At 42.2% G+C, this 17651-nt stretch overlaps 2 protein-coding genes across 2 annotated transcripts in view; one reads left to right on the top strand and one right to left on the bottom strand.

Annotated features, from left to right (window-relative positions):
- Positions 1 to 2230, bottom strand: part of paqr8 (progestin and adipoQ receptor family member VIII) — a 42444-nt gene extending 40214 nt beyond the window's left edge. Inside the window, exon 1 of the mRNA XM_031901793.1 lies at positions 2170 to 2230. The gene's annotated coding sequence lies outside the window, so the exon portion shown is untranslated. The remainder of the gene's footprint in view (positions 1 to 2169) is intronic.
- A 288-nt stretch (positions 2231 to 2518) lies between these two features.
- LOC734092 (minichromosome maintenance complex component 3) lies at positions 2519 to 16947 on the top strand. The gene is given in 17 exon segments (NM_001045766.1): positions 2519 to 2662; positions 3818 to 3930; positions 4371 to 4579; positions 5465 to 5595; positions 5702 to 5940; positions 6366 to 6474; positions 6635 to 6788; positions 7205 to 7336; positions 7900 to 8108; positions 8324 to 8498; positions 9554 to 9680; positions 10164 to 10314; positions 10768 to 10908; positions 11537 to 11634; positions 11749 to 11825; positions 15423 to 15504; positions 16128 to 16947. Coding segments are annotated over 17 exon segments (2430 nt in total). The 5' UTR covers positions 2519 to 2578; the 3' UTR covers positions 16327 to 16947.
- The last annotated feature ends 704 nt before the right edge of the window (positions 16948 to 17651 follow it).

The raw sequence follows: 17651 nt of genomic DNA, 5'->3' as shown, positions 1-17651 counted from the left end.
TGACTGCTAATATCCTTATCATTTACAGTAGGGTGTACACTATCCCTTATAATACATGAGTGATACTCAGAGTTCCCTGTATAACTCAGCCTGCAGCCTTGTGCCTTTATATGGGCACAGAACCCCTCAGTGACTGCTAATATCCTTATCATTTACAGTAGGGGGTACATTATCCCTTATAATACATGAGTGATACTCAGAGTTCCCTGTATAACTCATCCTGCAGCCTTGTGCCTTTATATGGGCACAGAACCCCTCAGTGACTGCTAATATACTTATCATTTAAAGCTTTTTAAAATACTCCATACTCCAAATACTTTTGTTTATTGTAACTTTTTGGGATCTTTTTATTAATCTTGCAGGACCTCTGCTGGTTATATATCAGTACTACACACTATGGTTGCTGTGAGTTTTGCTTGCAGTGATCTAGTAACTCCAACAGGATCATCAGGAGAGAGGTACAAAAAGTTCATACAAATGAGAGGAATTAGAGAAATTAAAGGGGCTGTAAACTAAAAAATAAACTAATAACATATGCCAATAGCTGTACTGCCTAATCTGTTCTATCTCCAAGTGAACCAATTATGTACTTGTTAATAAAAAGGTTAATGTTAAGGACCACTGGTGCTCATTGTTACTGACTTACCTGAGAGATATAGTTCCACAACACCTACCTCCAACATACACATGGGCCCACTCTCGATGTTTTAGAATCACATTCACAAATTACTGGAAAAGACACCAATTTGGCCTCCATTCTGGCACATCTTGCCCAGGCCTGTTATGGTTGCCACCTGGTCTGTATTTTACAGGCCTAACTGTTGAAAATGGTGCTTCATGCCAACGTTACTAACATGGCAAATATATAGGAAGGCCAAGCAACCCTAAGCCTGGATCACACCCACAGCACCGCTCAGTGTACCTCAATCTAAATCCCAGTCCCCAACCTTATGTGGCTCCCAACCCAAAAGTAAGTTCTTTGGGGATGCCAAATAAGGGCTGTAATTGGCTATTTGGTTGCTCCATGTGGACTGCCGGCCTGCAGAAGGCTCTGCTTGGGGTAAAACTGTCCATACGTTCCTGGGTGACTCCTCCGCCCCTCAAAGCAACCACCTGGTTGCCCCTCCCACTACTACCGCCATTTCTTGGCCTTGCTGCTTCCTACATTGGGAATACCCTCCTTGATTGCCTCCATAGAAATTGGGCCCACACCATTGTATACTAGCAATGGAAGGGAATTAAATCTGCCGGAATCCTCCCTCCCCCACAAAAATCTTCGGAGAGGCCCAGTGCATAGAGGTTCCTAGCCGTCACCCCGTACCTGCCTGTTACTGTGTACAGTATGCAGTGGGGACTACAACAGCTATAGAGGGAGTGAACCCCAGCATTCCGGACCCCCTGAGATAGCAGGGTCTGCTTCCCCTATAGTTATACCATTGTACAAATATTGTACTTTGCATTAGATACTGTGCCAATTGGCAGCACAATGGTTGGCAGCTTTGTAACTCTTTGGGTGGGGTGGGGCTAGGGTTGCCAGATTTATTTTTCCAAACCAGCCAAAGTCAGTTCTAAAATAGCCCAAAACTAGCCAAAAGCCACTTTGAAAGTAGCCCAAAAATAGCCCAATATGTGCAATGAACGAAAATGTCTAAAAAAATAAAAGTATAGATGGGAAAATATAGCTTTTGTTTACAGTGTATAATCACTACCCATGCCCTGCGCCCCCTCTCCAGTTACTGAGATGGATGATGCTTCCCTGCCCTCTGTGCCCAGTCCCTGCAGGTTACTGTAGATCTGCTGCTTCAGGTTCAGCAAAGAGGAATAGAAAGGGAGCTTCTGTCTAAAATTACATTCTGGGTATTGTAGTTTTATCTTAAGCTTAGCTGTAGGCTAAATGTAAGAGACAAACTACATTACCCAGCATGCACTGGGATAGACATGTCAGAGGAATAAAACTTTGGCTAGTTTCTAAACTACAAACCCGCCAAGGCTCCAAAAACGAACCCAAATTTGTACCTTGGCGGGTTTGTACTTTGGAAACCCCCCTGGGCTTTAAATTAGTAGTCCAATTTGGCAGAAAGCCCGCCAACCTGGCAACCCTGGTGGAGTAAATCACTTGAGGAGGACAGCATTCAAAACACAGGAATCACCACTAAACTCCTCTCATACCGTTGCCCTCTTACATAATGGCGAAAGCACACGCTCTGGGCCGGACAAGTGACTATAATCCCTCAGACACTCCCATTCCCGCCCTTCTCACTCGCCCCTCCCCTTTGTGTTCTTTTTCCACGCCCTCTCCACTACCAGATCCGCTTTCTACACTTTTATATCCCGCCCACCCGGGACAATGACTCAATCCCATTGGCCAGTAGTCTTTTGCCGCCAAACTACTCACCGAATCAAAACGCTCTGAAGTCGGCGTCTTAGTTAGAGTTTGGCGGGAAAGTAGGAGGAGCTTGAAGAATTTTCGCGCCAGTCAGCCCGGTGCGGATAGGGAGTCTGTGGCAGCCATACATTGTCCGTGTCCCGTCTCTGTCACGTTTTTCTTTCTCCCCGCTTAGAGCTTCGTGTCAGCGCTATGGCCGCTCCTGCCGTTACCGAGCTGGAAGATCAGGAGATGCGGGAGGCGCAGAGGGAATACCTTGATTTCCTTGATGATGAGGTGAGCCCGATTTTGTTATAGCTGTAGCCCCTTGAACCGGCTGGCTGTTGAGGAACTACAATTCCCAGAATCCCTTGTACAACCTGTTCAGGTTTCTTTTAGTCACAGGCCTAGAAGAATGGAGAGTCAATTACGGGATTATACGGCCCTGTTTCTTCTCTTCCACTTCCCAGATGTTGTTTAACTGCAATTCCCTGCATTGAGTGCTGTATTGTCAAGGCTCAAAGTATGCTGGGAGTTGTAGTCATACTAGCAGTAGTAGTATTGTACATGAAGTATTTTATTTGAGGCACAAACAGCCATTAATTTTGTCCTATAAAAAATATATAGGGGGGGGGGGGGGCTGTCTGCTTGCAACAAGGCAAACCTGCCAGTGCCTCCCTGGCCTCTGGGCTGTTGATGTCCAAGTGGGTTAGTGGGGGATGCTGGGAGTTGTAGTTCAAGGTTTCAGTTTGAATATGCAGCTAGCTCAGCCAGTGACTACAGGATGAGGCTTTGATTGTTTGATAGATACAGGGGAAGATTCACTTGTTTGGAAGCCTAAAGGTCCCCATACATGGGCCGATATCTTCTCCCGATACCCCCCACCTACTGGGGGGCGATATCAGGAGAATCCAGGATAATTTGGCCCTGGGGCCAAACGATCAAATTATAACGACGAGCATAGCAAAAGTCGGTCTGGGGACCACATCAACGAGCCGATGTGGTCCCCGATCCGACTAGATTTTCTAACCTGCCCGATCAAGATCTGGCCGATTTCAGGCCAGATATCGGCCGGGCAGGCCTGTCGGTAGTGCCCATACACAGGCTGATTAGCTGGCGAATCTGTCTAAGGGATCAATGATCCAGGGACTGGTCTGATTGCCATCTTGGAGTCAGGAAGGATTTTTTTCCCCTCTGCGGCAAATTAGAGAGGCTTCAGATGGGGTTTTTTGCCTTCCTCTGGATCAACTGGCAGCTAGGCAGGTTATATATAGGCATTATGGTTGAACTTGATGGACGTATGTCTTTTTTCAACCCAACTTACTATGTAATATCGGCAGCTAGAATCGGCCCGTGTATGGGGACCTTAAGGCACATATGAAATTAAGCCTGTGTTGCTGAACTGTAATGTCTCTGCCTAACTGTAACCCTGTGTGTTCTGTTTCTTATTAGGAAGACCAAGGTATTTACCAAAGCAAAGTGCGGGACATGATCAGTGAGAACCAGTACCGCTTGATTGTCAACGTTAATGATCTCCGGAAGAAAAATGAGAAGAGAGCAAACATGTAAGTATCATCAGTAGCTATCCCTAAACTTTGTCCCACTAGAGCAGGGATCCCCAGCCTTTCTCACTCGGGAGCCACAGATAAATGTAAAAAGATTTGGGGAGCAACACAAGCACCATAAAAGTTAATGGAGGAGCCAAATAAGGGCTGTGATTGGCTATTAGGTGCCTCTATGCACCCTATCAGCTTACAGGGGCTTTATTTGGTAGGAAATCTTGTTTTTATTCAACCAAAACTTGCCCCCAAGTCAGGAATTCAAAAATAACTCCCTGGTTTGGGGGCACTGAGAGCAACACCCAAGGGGTTGGGGAGCAACATGTTGCCCCTGAGCCACTGGTTGGGATCCCTGCGCTAGATAGTAAGCTCTTGTCTATTCATTATCTTTTATGTTGACATTATTTTACATTCAACAAAATTTTCAAACCTTTTTAACAACCCAGGCTCATGAACAACGCCTTCGAGGGTCTCATTGCATTCCAGCGAGCTCTAAAGGACTTTGTTGCCTCTATTGATGGCACTTACGCCAAGCAGTACGAAGAGTTCTACATTGGCCTGGAGGGGAGCTTTGGCAACAAACACGTGACTCCTCGCACCCTGACTTCCCGCTGTTTGAGTTGCATTGTCTGTGTAGAAGGCATAGTAACAAAGTGTGAGTATGGGATATTATTTCCGCTAAGCTGGCCAAGTCTGTGGCATTCTGGTTGCGTACTTTGCGTTTCTCTCAGGTGAATGGAGCAGGGCACACTGACTATGGCACAGTTTAGGGCACTTCAGAGGTGTATAAAGCGGGTTAAAGGGCAACAAAACCCAAATTCACTTTGGTCCCAATTTGTTAGGCACCCAGAGCCTTCAATCGCTAACCTGGGACGCTGGGTTCCATTCCACTCCATCTCAGGATTTGATTCCATTGAAATTTGTAGTTTTATTCACACAGTCCGAATAGTAGTATACTTTGCAAGCAATGGACCGGCAAAAGGAATTCCTGGCAAAATCAAAGATGGTAAAAACTATCCAATACCTTGTTCTGATGGCTAGAGGGGCAACTGCTAATTCAGGGTTTTAAAGCAGAAGGAAAGTCATTTTACTGCCAATAAATTTGCCACATTAGTGCCATCAAGAACACTATATGTATTCTGCAGAAGCCATTACCATACCTGAGTAAACGGCTTTAGAAGCTTTCTCTGTTTGCTCAAGGTAGCAGCTGCCATTTTATGTAGCTTCCTGCCTGCAGTCTCGCTGTTATAGGTGAGATCACACATTCCTAAGGGAGGGAGTTTTTAGCATTCTCGTGGGAGGGGAGAGCTGTGCAGACTCTGGCCACGGGAATTAAGGATGTTTCTGAGAGAGACACTGGAACATCATGTTTACAAACAAGGAGACAAATCCTGTTTCTTTTGATAGAGGACTCAGTGCAGCATTACTGTAAGTGCTTATGGCTGTATTTACATAGACCTTTCTGATAAAGCTTACTGAGTTTTTACCTTTCCTTTAATACTACTCATCGTGTAATAGCATCATTTTCCTGATTTTATAGGTTCTTTGGTCCGGCCGAAAGTAGTTCGAAGTGTCCATTATTGCCCAGCCACGAAGAAGACCATAGAGAGGAAATATACAGACCTGACCAGCTTAGAGGCATTTCCCTCCAGTGCTGTTTATCCTACAAAGGTAATAATTACTGGGCCTTAGTGGTTTGTTTAGTATCTTTGGTCGAAGTATCTGAAAGCTGAATTTGGTTTAATATGTAATTTGGTGCTGGCTTTGTGCCTTGCAGGACGAAGAGAATAACCCCCTCGAGACAGAGTATGGCCTTTCTATTTACAAAGACCACCAAACAATTACCATCCAGGAGATGCCAGAAAAAGCACCGGCCGGTCAGTTGCCCCGGTCTGTAGACATCATTTTAGATGATGATCTGGTTGACAAAGTTAAACCGGGAGACCGTGTCCAGGTTATCGGCACATACCGCTGTTTGCCGTCCAAACAAAATGGCTACACGTCTGCCTCGTTCAGGTAAGCATTTTGTTTTAATTGCCTTATATGTGTATGTAGAAGTATAGTGCTTTATGTAGTAGTATATTAGGGCCATACAAGCAGTAGCAGGGGCCTGATTTTTTTCTGTAGCTCTCCAGTTTGGAATCTCAGCAGCTATCTGGTTGATAGGGCCCAATTTAACCTAGCAACCTGGTAGTTTGAAATAGAGACAGGGATATGAATAGAGGAGGACATAAATAGAAACATAAGTAATAAAAAGTAAGTGATAAAGTTGTAGCCTCAAAAAGCAATATTTTTATTGGCTGTCGGGGTCAGTGACTCCCATTAGAAAGCTAGAAAAGGTTGCTAAGAATAAGCCATCTTGTAACATGTTAAAAGTTAACCTGAAGGACCTATTGGAGATTTTTTTTTTAATATATTGGTAACTTTCTGTACTTTTTCAGGACCATACTGATTGCCTGCAATGTAATCCAAATGAGTAAAGAGGTGACTCCAGTCTTTTCAGCTGACGATTTGGCCAAGATTAAGAAATTCAGCAAAAGCCATAGCAAGGTAAGGGCAAAGGGATGACCTATGTGTACTGTTCCAAACATCTGCCATTATTGAATTGTAAAGCTCACCCATTGCATACTGCTGAACTGGGTGGCCAGCTTGCTGCTTGCTTTTGAAATGTTATGTCCGGTTGGAGATGAAGCTATTTGTTCCATTTCAGGATATATTTGAGCAGCTGTCTCGATCGCTGGCTCCCAGTATACATGGGCACTTATACATCAAGAAGGCAATACTCTGTATGCTCCTTGGAGGTGTGGAGAAAGTGCTGGACAATGGAACCCGCATCAGAGGAGATATTAACGTCCTGTTAATAGGTAATAAATGCTTTACACTAGTGATGTGCGGGTCGAGAAAAACTCAACCCTGCCCGACCCGGCTTCTCCCCTCTATTTAGAGATCTGTGCCCAACCCTTGACGTGCCTATAAATCCGGAAGTGCAAGCCGGCAGTGTAAAGTCGCGGGTTGAACCCAAACCCACCTGCTAATGGTTTGCCAAGGTCCTGACCGTATTGTGCCGGCCCACACATTACACGTATATCTTTAAGTGGGCCATATAATTACTTAGGGGGTTGGGGGTCCAGCTAATAATCAAAATGACTCTATAATGGTGTAGAATAACAGCCAGAATTTCAAGATTGGCACTTTTTGATTTCATGTTCATTCTGACCATGTTTTATTTAACATTAAGCTATTGGCATATCCCAATCAGAATTTCCTTTTTTCCTTAAAGGGGATCCCTCCGTTGCAAAGTCCCAGCTTCTAAGATATGTTCTCTGCACTGCCCCCCGTGCTATCCCCACCACTGGTAGAGGTTCATCAGGAGTGGGTTTAACTGCTGCAGTCACCACTGACCAGGAGACTGGTGAGTACCGAGTTATGTTGCCATGGATTTTGACTTGTTAAACACTTCTAGCTGTGTGTGTGTGTCAGTGTTGGCTCTGTATGGAGCATAGAGTCTTAACTCAACCTGCATGATACCATAGCTAGGAATGGGACCATGGGGCCATTGGTGTAATTGGAACATTCATTTGATTCCTACTGCAATCTCTACTTACCTGAAACATATACTAAATTTGCCATTGGGTAATCCTAAATAGAAAACTGCTGCCCCCCGTGATAGGATTCACAGTGCACACAAACAAGCCAAGGCACACATACATGCTAGGCCCCATAAGCCAATGAATGGGCAGAGTTCTGCCATTTGCTCCCACACTACTTCCTGTTACAGTTAGCGCTGCATCACTTCCTGTCAGCTGATCTCTGAGGGAGCACACAGCCCATTACTAAATGGCGGCTCGGGGAAAGGGCAATATTTACTGATATATATTCCAGTTTGGGGAGATTCTTTAATAGGCCACTTAGTTTATATTATCTGTTGGGGGTATAGGTTTCCCTTAAGACATTGTTTGTTTTTCTCTGTAACAGGTGAAAGAAGACTGGAGGCTGGAGCCATGGTGTTGGCAGACAGGGGAGTTGTGTGCATTGATGAGTTTGATAAAATGTCTGACATGGACCGTACAGCAATCCATGAAGTCATGGAACAGGGTCGCGTGACCATTGCCAAAGCTGGCATTCATGCCCGGCTAAATGCCCGCTGCAGTGTGCTGGCTGCCGCTAACCCTGTCTATGGAAGGGTGAGTCTTCTAGTCCTTCAACTTCACTATTGTACTGCTCTCTTAGCTTAATATATTGCTACTGTGCTTGCACAAAATATGGCCGTAAGCGTAGGGGTAATTGTACCTTTCTTGAGTTCACCTTCAACACACACATTATAATATGTATTGTTACTATGTTATTGTTTGAACTTGACTGACTTTATTTACTGACTGTATTTTCATCACCTGAACAGTATGACCAGTATAAAACTCCAATGGACAACATTGGCCTGCAGGACTCTCTCTTGTCTCGTTTTGATCTGCTCTTCATTATGCTGGATCAGATGGACCCGGAACAGGACAGGGAGATATCCGACCATGTTCTGCGAATGCACCGATATAGAGCTGCCGGAGAGCAGGACGGTGATGGTAAGTTTGGCTTTGCTTTATCTGTGCCTTAATGGGGATAACAAGAATATGGCAATACTTTAAATATAGAAGGAATGTGCTGATTTGTCTAATATATCTGAAACCTTACTAGTCTTGCCCATCTGTTTCAATTCCACCTCCCAGGGTGTGCATGGGGGGGCGGCAGCACTTGGGACACTACTCTGTAGCATTGGAACCAATCAGAAGCTAGGCCTAAAGGGGAACTGATGCCTGTCTTTGCTTGTGTGACTGCAGGGCTGTGATTGGCTGCCCCCCTTATTGTGCTTTTGGCAGGGACTGTTAGAACATGCCCACTAGTGATGTGTGGGTCCCGGCTAGTCCCCCCCCTTTTTTTTTTTTTATAAACTCATAAATAAGAGCCGGAACAGAGAAGCCAGCAGTTGTAAGGCCACGGGCTGGGAGAGCAAGCAGAAGCGCGTGACCCGAAAATGTTATGCAAAGGTTGGCCCCAACCCATGGCTATCCGGCCGGCCCACCCTCATTTGCCACATGGACAGGACTGTAGCAGATCTATGGGGAACTCCAATAAAGGGGCCATTTTTAACAATAGTGATGGTTTTTTAGTAGGGATGCACTGAATCCAGGATTCGGTTAGGTATTCAGCCAGGATTCAACCTTTTTGGGCAAGCTTTGGTTTCGGCCGATTCTGAATCCTAATTAGCATTGGGGATGGTTAAATGTTAGGGGGGAAAAATCTTGCTGCGTACGACAATTTTTACCCCGTATCTGTATTTGGCTGAATACATTGGGAGGGGTTCAGGGGTTCGGCTAAACCCAAAAAACTGGGTTCGGTGCATCACTAGTTTTTAGCCCAGCGTGAAACCAGCACCCATCCACTATTACTGCCTACAAGATTAGGGGGATTTCCAGTTATGCCATTTGTCCCCTTTAAACTATTGTGCAGCATCAGTTCTGTCCTTCAAGCTTCTCTGGCATTTTGGGTCCAATGGAGGACTCTTAATTGAGCAGCAATGTGATTTATTATGTTTTCATTCTTGGAGTGAGGTTAATGTTACATTTGCAATGTGTTTCAGCTATGCCCCTGGGCAGCGCAGTGGATATTCTTGCCACCAACGATCCCAATGTTACCAGCGAGGAACAGCAGGAACTGCAAGTGTATGAGAAGCACGATAGTCTTCTCCATGGGGTTAAGAAGAGAAAGTAAGTGTTTTCTTATTGTGACCAAGGTCACTTATTGACCAAGTTGTATTCCTGGGCATAATACCCATGGCCAGCACTTTGCAGCATTGCTGTTTGCAATATGCAATTGGTCTTTATTTTTGTTTGTGTAGGAGATCTCCATTCTGTAGTTTCAGCAGTTTTTTTTGGTTGCTAGGGTCCAAGTTACCTTAGCAACCAGGGAGTAGTTTGGATAAGAAACTGATGAATGAATAGGAGAGGCCTGAAAAGAAAGTTACAAAGAGTAACAATAAAACTGGAGCATCACAGAACAATTGTGTTTTTTTTGTTTTTTTTTTATGCTGGGGGTCAGTGACCCCCATTGAAAACTGCTGAGTTGCAAGATGGCCTATAACTCATAAACCAAAACAAATAAACAATGAAGACCAATTAAAAAGATGCTTAGAATTGGCCATTCTATTACATACTAAAAGTTTTAAAATGATTTGTCTTTTACGTTCGAAGGGAGAAGATCCTTAGCGTCGAATTCATGCGAAAATACGTCCACGTCGCCAAAATATTCAAACCGGTGCTGACGCAAGAGGCTGCCAGCTTTATTGCGGAGGAGTATTCACGCCTGCGGAACCAAGATCAGCTGAGCACAGACGTCGCAAGGGTAAGTATTCCAGCAAAACACCACATGTAAGCCCATAGATTAACTTATTGCATAATGAAACCTAAATAAAATTCTCTAATGTACATTTTAATTATTTGTGCATGTTATCGGTCAGTCCCTTGCTCAACTGTGCACTGCTGGTTCTGACTACATACACCATTGAAACTATACAGCAGTTTTTATGGTTCTCTACATAGCAAAATTAAGGCATTTTAGTTTTTTATCTATATCTATCTATATCTATATATCTATATATCTATATCTATATATCTATATCTATATATATATCTATATCTATATATATATATATCTATATCTATCTATATATATATATATATATATATATATCTATATCTCAATAAACCTTTTTTGTTTTTTCATAAAGTCCCTACGTGTGCGGTACTCTTTTTGCCTATATATAATATATATATATTTTTTTTACTCTTCTCCCAGACCTCCCCTGTTACTGCACGTACATTGGAGACCCTCATCCGTCTGTCCACAGCACATGCGAAAGTGCGAATGAGTAAGACTGTGCAACTACAGGACGCTGAGGCTGCCATAGAGCTTGTACAGTATGCGTACTTCAAGAAGGTAATCACACATAAACGCTAAAATCCTGTCTGGCGTATCCACCTGCTTTTGTTTTATTCTGCACTTGGGGGGCAGCACGGTGGCTCAGTGGGTAGTATGTCTGCCATGTAGCCCTGACTTTGGCTCTGGCAGGTAAATGATCTTAGATTGTAAGCTCCACTAATGGAGACTAGATTCTCTGTAAAACCTTGCAGAAATCTTGGTGTTATATAAATATAAGTACCAGGAAATAATATATTCTTAGCTGTCATCTAATGCAGGGTTTCTTATACTTAAATCATGATGCAGAGTATAAATGGTTTATTGGTGACACCTAGTGGTCAGGGCAGGGAATTACAGTTCAAAGTAAAATCAATACAAGGGGAAATGTAATGAAAACAATAAAGGTTTATCTTGTGGAAATAAAATCTTTGTAAATATACTCCATTAGCTTTCTCTTCACTATCTGACTACATGCAGGCTTTCATCAGCCAAGGGAGCAGAGATCAGCTACGTGTTAGAGCTGACTGTCCATTGTAACGGACCCTGACAGCCGACATGTAGAAAGATTGAAGAAAGGGGGGAAAGATTAATTTAGAAACAGCTGTAATGCTTTTGTAACCAACACTTTTGGGGGTCTGATTTGTAGGTACTGGAAAAAGAGAAAAAGCGGAGGAGACGGGATGAGGACTCTGACACAGAGGGGGAGCAGCAGACGCAGCCTGATGGGGAAGCCAAGAAGAGAAGGTCGGTTTATATGGCTATATTTTTATAACTGGATGCACTAGATGCAGTTTATACTTAATCTGTAACTCTCTTTATGGGACTTGGTTCACTAATCTGTATTAACTTCATTTGTAGGAAGAAGCGTCGTGCACAAGAAGGGGAGTCACATGATCCCTATGAGTTTAGTGATACAGAAGATGAAACCCCTGTTGGTAAGCCTACCCTGCCTTCATCTCTAAGTGCTGTACCCCCAGTATTGTCCTGCATACTGTATTCCCATCACTGCTTGGTATGTCTTCTTTCTGGAGCTTTTCTGCCATACACTTCTGTTACTCCATGTTTGGTTATACCAGCCACTCCCCCGAGCAATGTTTGAGCTGCATATTAACTTGCCCGCCTTTCTAAAGTTAAATTTAACAGTGACCTACACCTGTGGGAAGGTTGTTGATGATGGGGGTTCTAGTTCAACATTCGGAGGATGTTCCCCTGGCAGCTCCTGTAGGAAATGAGAGTAGGTAGCTGCCAGATTAGGCAGTCAGTAGCCCTAGTCTGTGTGGCTTATGGCACCTCAGGGCATTTCCTCCTTTAGCCTGTGAACTGGTACTATGTCCCCTTTACTTTATTCAGTAACTTGAAAATCAGGCTTCCTATACAAGGAAATGGGAGGTTTCAGCATTTTGCAGCGGGCTCAAATGTGTCTTTAGAATGGCAGTCTAATGCAGTTCTGTTCAGATAACTGGTCCAAATTTTATTATGGGGGCACAGCTATGGAAAAACACACAATACTAATGCAGTACCAACATTTTGGCCACACTCCTTTTGTGTGCAATATAAACAGTTGATGTTACCCTATAAAAGTGTTTTGTTCAATTAGTACACCCATGGTCCGTTCATTGGGGGTCAGTTGAGTTTGCCCTAATTTAAATCCTACACTCCTTCCTGCCCCTGCTCTGCCCGTCATTGCTTGGTATAAAAGTTACATAAGTATTTGCATAAGTTACGTAAACCTGCCCCCATTCCAAAGAAAATTTCACCAGGCCCCTTCCACCCCCCCCTCACCTTGAAAGCGGCCTGGTGTATGTATTTATATAGTGAATAAAGTCCCCCCCCTATTGTAACATATAGGGATATTATAAGTCCCAGAGGAGTTCCTTATAATATATAGTGAATAAAGTGCCCCCTATTGTAACATATAGGGATATTATAAGCCCCCGAGGGGTTCCTTATAATAAATAGTGAATAAAGTGCCCCCTATTGTAACATATAGGGATATTATAAGCCCCCGAGGAGTTCCTTATAATATATAGTGAATAAAGTGCCCCCTATTGTAACATAGGGATATTATAAGTCCCCGAGGAGTTCCTTATAATATATAGTGAATAAAGTACCCCCTATTGTAACATATAGGGATATTATAAGCCCCCGAGGAGTTCCTTATAATATATAGTGAATAAAGTACCCCCTATTGTAACATATAGGGATATTATAAGCCCCCGAGGAGTTCCTTATAATATATAGTGAATAAAGTGCCCCCTATTGTAACATATAGGGATATTATAAGCCCCCGAGGGGTTCCTTATAATATATAGGGAATAAAGTACCCCCTATTGTAACATATAGGGATATTATAAGCCCCCGAGGAGTTCCTTATAATATATAGTGAATAAAGTGCCCCCTATTGTAACATATAGGGATATTATAAGCCCCCGAGGGGTTCCTTATAATATATAGGGAATAAAGTACCCCCTATTGTAACATATAGGGATATTATAAGTCCCCAAGGAGTTCCTTATAATATATAGTGAATAAAGTGCCCCCTATTGTAACATATAGGGATATTATAAGCCCCTGAGGAGTTCCTTATAATATATAGTGAATAAAGTACCCCCTATTGTAACATATAGGGATATTATAAGTCACAGAGGAGTTCCTTATAATATATAGTGAATAAAGTACCCCCTATTGTAACATATAGGGATATTATAAGCCCCCGAGGAGTTCCTTATAATATATAGTGAATAAAGTACCCCCTATTGTAACATATAGGGATATTATAAGTCACAGAGGAGTTCCTTATAATATATAGTGAATAAAGTGCCCCCTATTGTAACATATAGGGATATTATAAGCCCCTGAGGAGTTCCTTATAATATATAGTGAATAAAGTACCCCCTATTGTAACATATAGGGATATTATAAGTCACAGAGGAGTTCCTTATAATATATAGGGAATAAAGTACCCCCTATTGTAACATATAGGGATATTATAAGCCCCCGAGGAGTTCCTTATAATATATAGTGAATAAAGTACCCCCTATTGTAACATATAGGGATATTATAAGTCACTGAGGAGTTCCTTATAATATATAGTGAATAAAGTACCCCCTATTGTAACATATAGGGATATTATAAGTCACAGAGGAGTTCCTTATAATATATAGTGAATAAAGTACCCCCTATTGTAACATATAGGGATATTATAAGCCCCCGAGGAGTTCCTTATAATATATAGTGAATAAAGTACCCCCTATTGTAACATATAGGGATATTATAAGTCACAGAGGAGTTCCTTATAATATATAGTGAATAAAGTACCCCCTATTGTAACATATAGGGATATTATAAGCCCCCGAGGAGTTCCTTATAATATATAGTGAATAAAGTACCCCCTATTGTAACATATAGGGATATTATAAGCCCCCGAGGAGTTCCTTATAATATATAGTGAATAAAGTACCCCCTATTGTAACATATAGGGATATTATAAGTCACTGAGGAGTTCCTTATAATATATAGTGAATAAAGTACCCCCTATTGTAACATATAGGGATATTATAAGTCACAGAGGAGTTCCTTATAATATATAGTGAATAAAGTACCCCCTATTGTAACATATAGGGATATTATAAGCCCCCGAGGAGTTCCTTATAATATATAGTGAATAAAGTACCCCCTATTGTAACATATAGGGATATTATAAGTCACAGAGGAGTTCCTTATAATATATAGTGAATAAAGTACCCCCTATTGTAACATATAGGGATATTATAAGCCCCCGAGGAGTTCCTTATAATATATAGTGAATAAAGTACCCCCTATTGTAACATATAGGGATATTATAAGCCCCCGAGGAGTTCCTTATAATATATAGTGAATAAAGTACCCCCTATTGTAACATATAGGGATATTATAAGTCACTGAGGAGTTCCTTATAATATATAGTGAATAAAGTACCCCCTATTGTAACATATAGGGATATTATAAGTCACAGAGGAGTTCCTTATAATATATAGTGAATAAAGTGCCCCCTATTGTAACATATAGGGATATTATAAGTCACTGAGGAGTTCCTTATAATATATAGTGAATAAAGTGCCCCCTATTGTAACATATAGGGATATTATAAGTCACTGAGGAGTTCCATGACCATATAAAAGCACAAGGCTGAAAGTGACTTCTAATTTTTTTTAATACATTTTTTTTTTTTTTTTACCAGTTATTGCTGACTGCATTTCCTCTTCCCGACATCTGATACTTATTTTGTTTAAAGCAATGATTTTTAACTAAAAATTAAATCTGTGGGGTTTGTGGTTATGTTGCTCTAGCAGAGCTGCGCAGTGTGCATTACTGTATCGGCTGTTGGTGCAAATGCAAGCAATGCCAGCTGGTATATACCAAACCCTGTGTAGCTTTCCTAATTAGAAATGCTTTCTATTATACAGCCACATGTGATTATTAAATTCATATTTCTAAGGTTGAGAGCCTACTTTTGAAAGTTGTGAAATCCTTTATTTTACTTTTCACCTTAGTGCATACGCCAAAAACACCCGTGAATGGGCAAGAGGAGATGGAAACGGATTCCTCTGCAAAACCTGGGTTGTCCGGTGAGAGGTAAGTCTGTCCGTTCTCATTTAGGCGATCTTGTAGGTAACCGTTCAGCTTTAAGGGGCTTTGTTCAATTGGTCTTTTTCTTCCCTATTGTATGGGCATCAGGTTTCTTTTTTTTTTTTTTATAATGCATTTGCCCTTCTGTAATCAGGACATTTTGGAGAGACCCAATGAGCTCTGTATAAACATCTGTTCCCTGCTGCCTCCCTTCTATCGATAAGTTAGAAGTTCATATTACTGGATGTTCAGCTGGGAATGCAAAATTTGATTATTGCTGCTTTTGTTGCTGCACAGTTCCTCTGAACTAAAAAGCAGGGAAATAAATACTTCAGTTTATGCATGGGTTAATGCATTATGGGTATTTCATTTGTACAGGTGGAAGGTACGGTGACCAAGCCCTGATCTGTTGTATTAGGGAGGGTGTATTGCCCCTTGGTATAGGGGGAGGTTGTGTTGCCCCCTTGGGGGAGGGTGTGTTGCCCCCTTGGGGGAGGGTGTGTTGCCCCCTTGGGGGAGGGTGTGTTGCCCCCTTGGGGGAGGGTGTGTTGCCCCTTGATCATGAGTGGGAAGTTTCAGTTGAATAGTGGAAGATGCTGTTTTTAATGGAAGTTTTTGTTTCTATCCAGGTTGAAAGCATTTAAGTCTGCTCTGCTGGGGGCCTTCAAATCTGCCCACGCTCAGTCCATTGCCATGGAGGCCCTGATGGAGGCCATCAACAAGAGGAATGACTCTCCCTTCTCCCAGGCCGAGGTGAAGGCGGCTTTGGAGCTTATGGAAGAAGCCAACCACATCATGGTGTCCGATAACATCGTCTTCCTAATCTAGTGAACAAGCCCCACCCACCTCTCCCTCCGAAATGGAGGCAAAAGACTATTGGCTGGCGTGACTTGGCCTGGAAATCCATTATCGCTGAAGATTTTACAAAGTTGACTTTTCAGATTTGCCTTAAGGCACCAAGGTGTCCCCTTATTGGTTTTAATGTTCTGCCTTTTAGGAACAAGTATTTCTACATACATTGTGTGTATGGCCCTATCGCTTGTATATATTTCCTTTTTTATATAGTTCTTAAATGTTGCAGTTATGTGTGGCAGTTACACCCCAGGGAATTGGCTCTGTGTGTAGGTTTTAATGGGTATTTTACACTGCTGAGAGCCACAGGGGATATCTGGGCTTTACTACACTAGTAGTATCGCTGCTTTTGTCTTTTTATGCATTTTACTTCTGCCCAAAGAAGGATAAATATTGTCTTTTATCAAAGTGTTTTAGTAGCGGGATGATTGATTTTTCATTTGGACATTGTGGGTGTATTGTCTTTGCAGCTCGTGCCGTCACAAAGGTTTGTGCAATATTGTCATTTTTACAGTTTTAACTTGGCATTTCAGACATTTTCAGAATGCAGCAGTTTGTACCTTTTTAAAGATCTCAAATAAAACCTGTTACTAAGTATCTGTTACATGGGAACTATTATATCTTGTTTCTGCCATGCCCGGAGCGCCAGTCCAGAAATCTGTAACCTTTTCTTGGCACATACTCGCTTATTTAGGGCTGTATACTTAACAGGAAATTTGGGTCCCCTTTGCGAATAGTGAAAGATACTGGGAACTGGGATTTTAGCGCCGTGCCTCCCCCTAGTGGACAGTGAAGAGCACACCTCAAGGGGATTTCCACTAGGAAAAACACAGCACACAGTTTGCAGCAAGAATAACTTTATACAGGTCCTTTTCAAAAAATTAGCATATTGTGATAAAGTTCATTATTTTCTGTAATGTACTGATAAACATTAGACTTTCATATATTTTAGATTCATTACACACAACTGAAGTAGTTCAAGCCTTTTCTTGTTTTAATATTGATGATTGTGGCATACAGCTCATGAAAACCCAAAATTCCTATCTCAAAAAATTAGCATATTTCATCCGACCAATAAAAGAAAAGTGTTTTTAATACAAAAAAAGTCAACCTTCAAATAATTATGTTCAGTTATGCACTCAATACTTGGTCGGGAATCCTTTTGCAGAAATGACTGCTTCAATGTGGCGTGGCATGGAGGCAATCAGCCTGTGGCACTGCTCAGGTGTTATGGAGGCCCAGGATGCTTCAATAGCGGCCTTAAGCTCATCCAGAGTGTTGGCTCTTGTGTCTCTCAACTT

The sequence above is a fragment of the Xenopus tropicalis genome, chromosome 5, assembly GCF_000004195.4.
Source record: "Xenopus tropicalis strain Nigerian chromosome 5, UCB_Xtro_10.0, whole genome shotgun sequence".
Classification (NCBI taxonomy): domain Eukaryota; kingdom Metazoa; phylum Chordata; class Amphibia; order Anura; family Pipidae; genus Xenopus; species Xenopus tropicalis.
The sequence above is the reverse complement of the archived record's forward strand: the minus strand, read 5'-3'. Positions and strand labels throughout refer to the sequence as shown.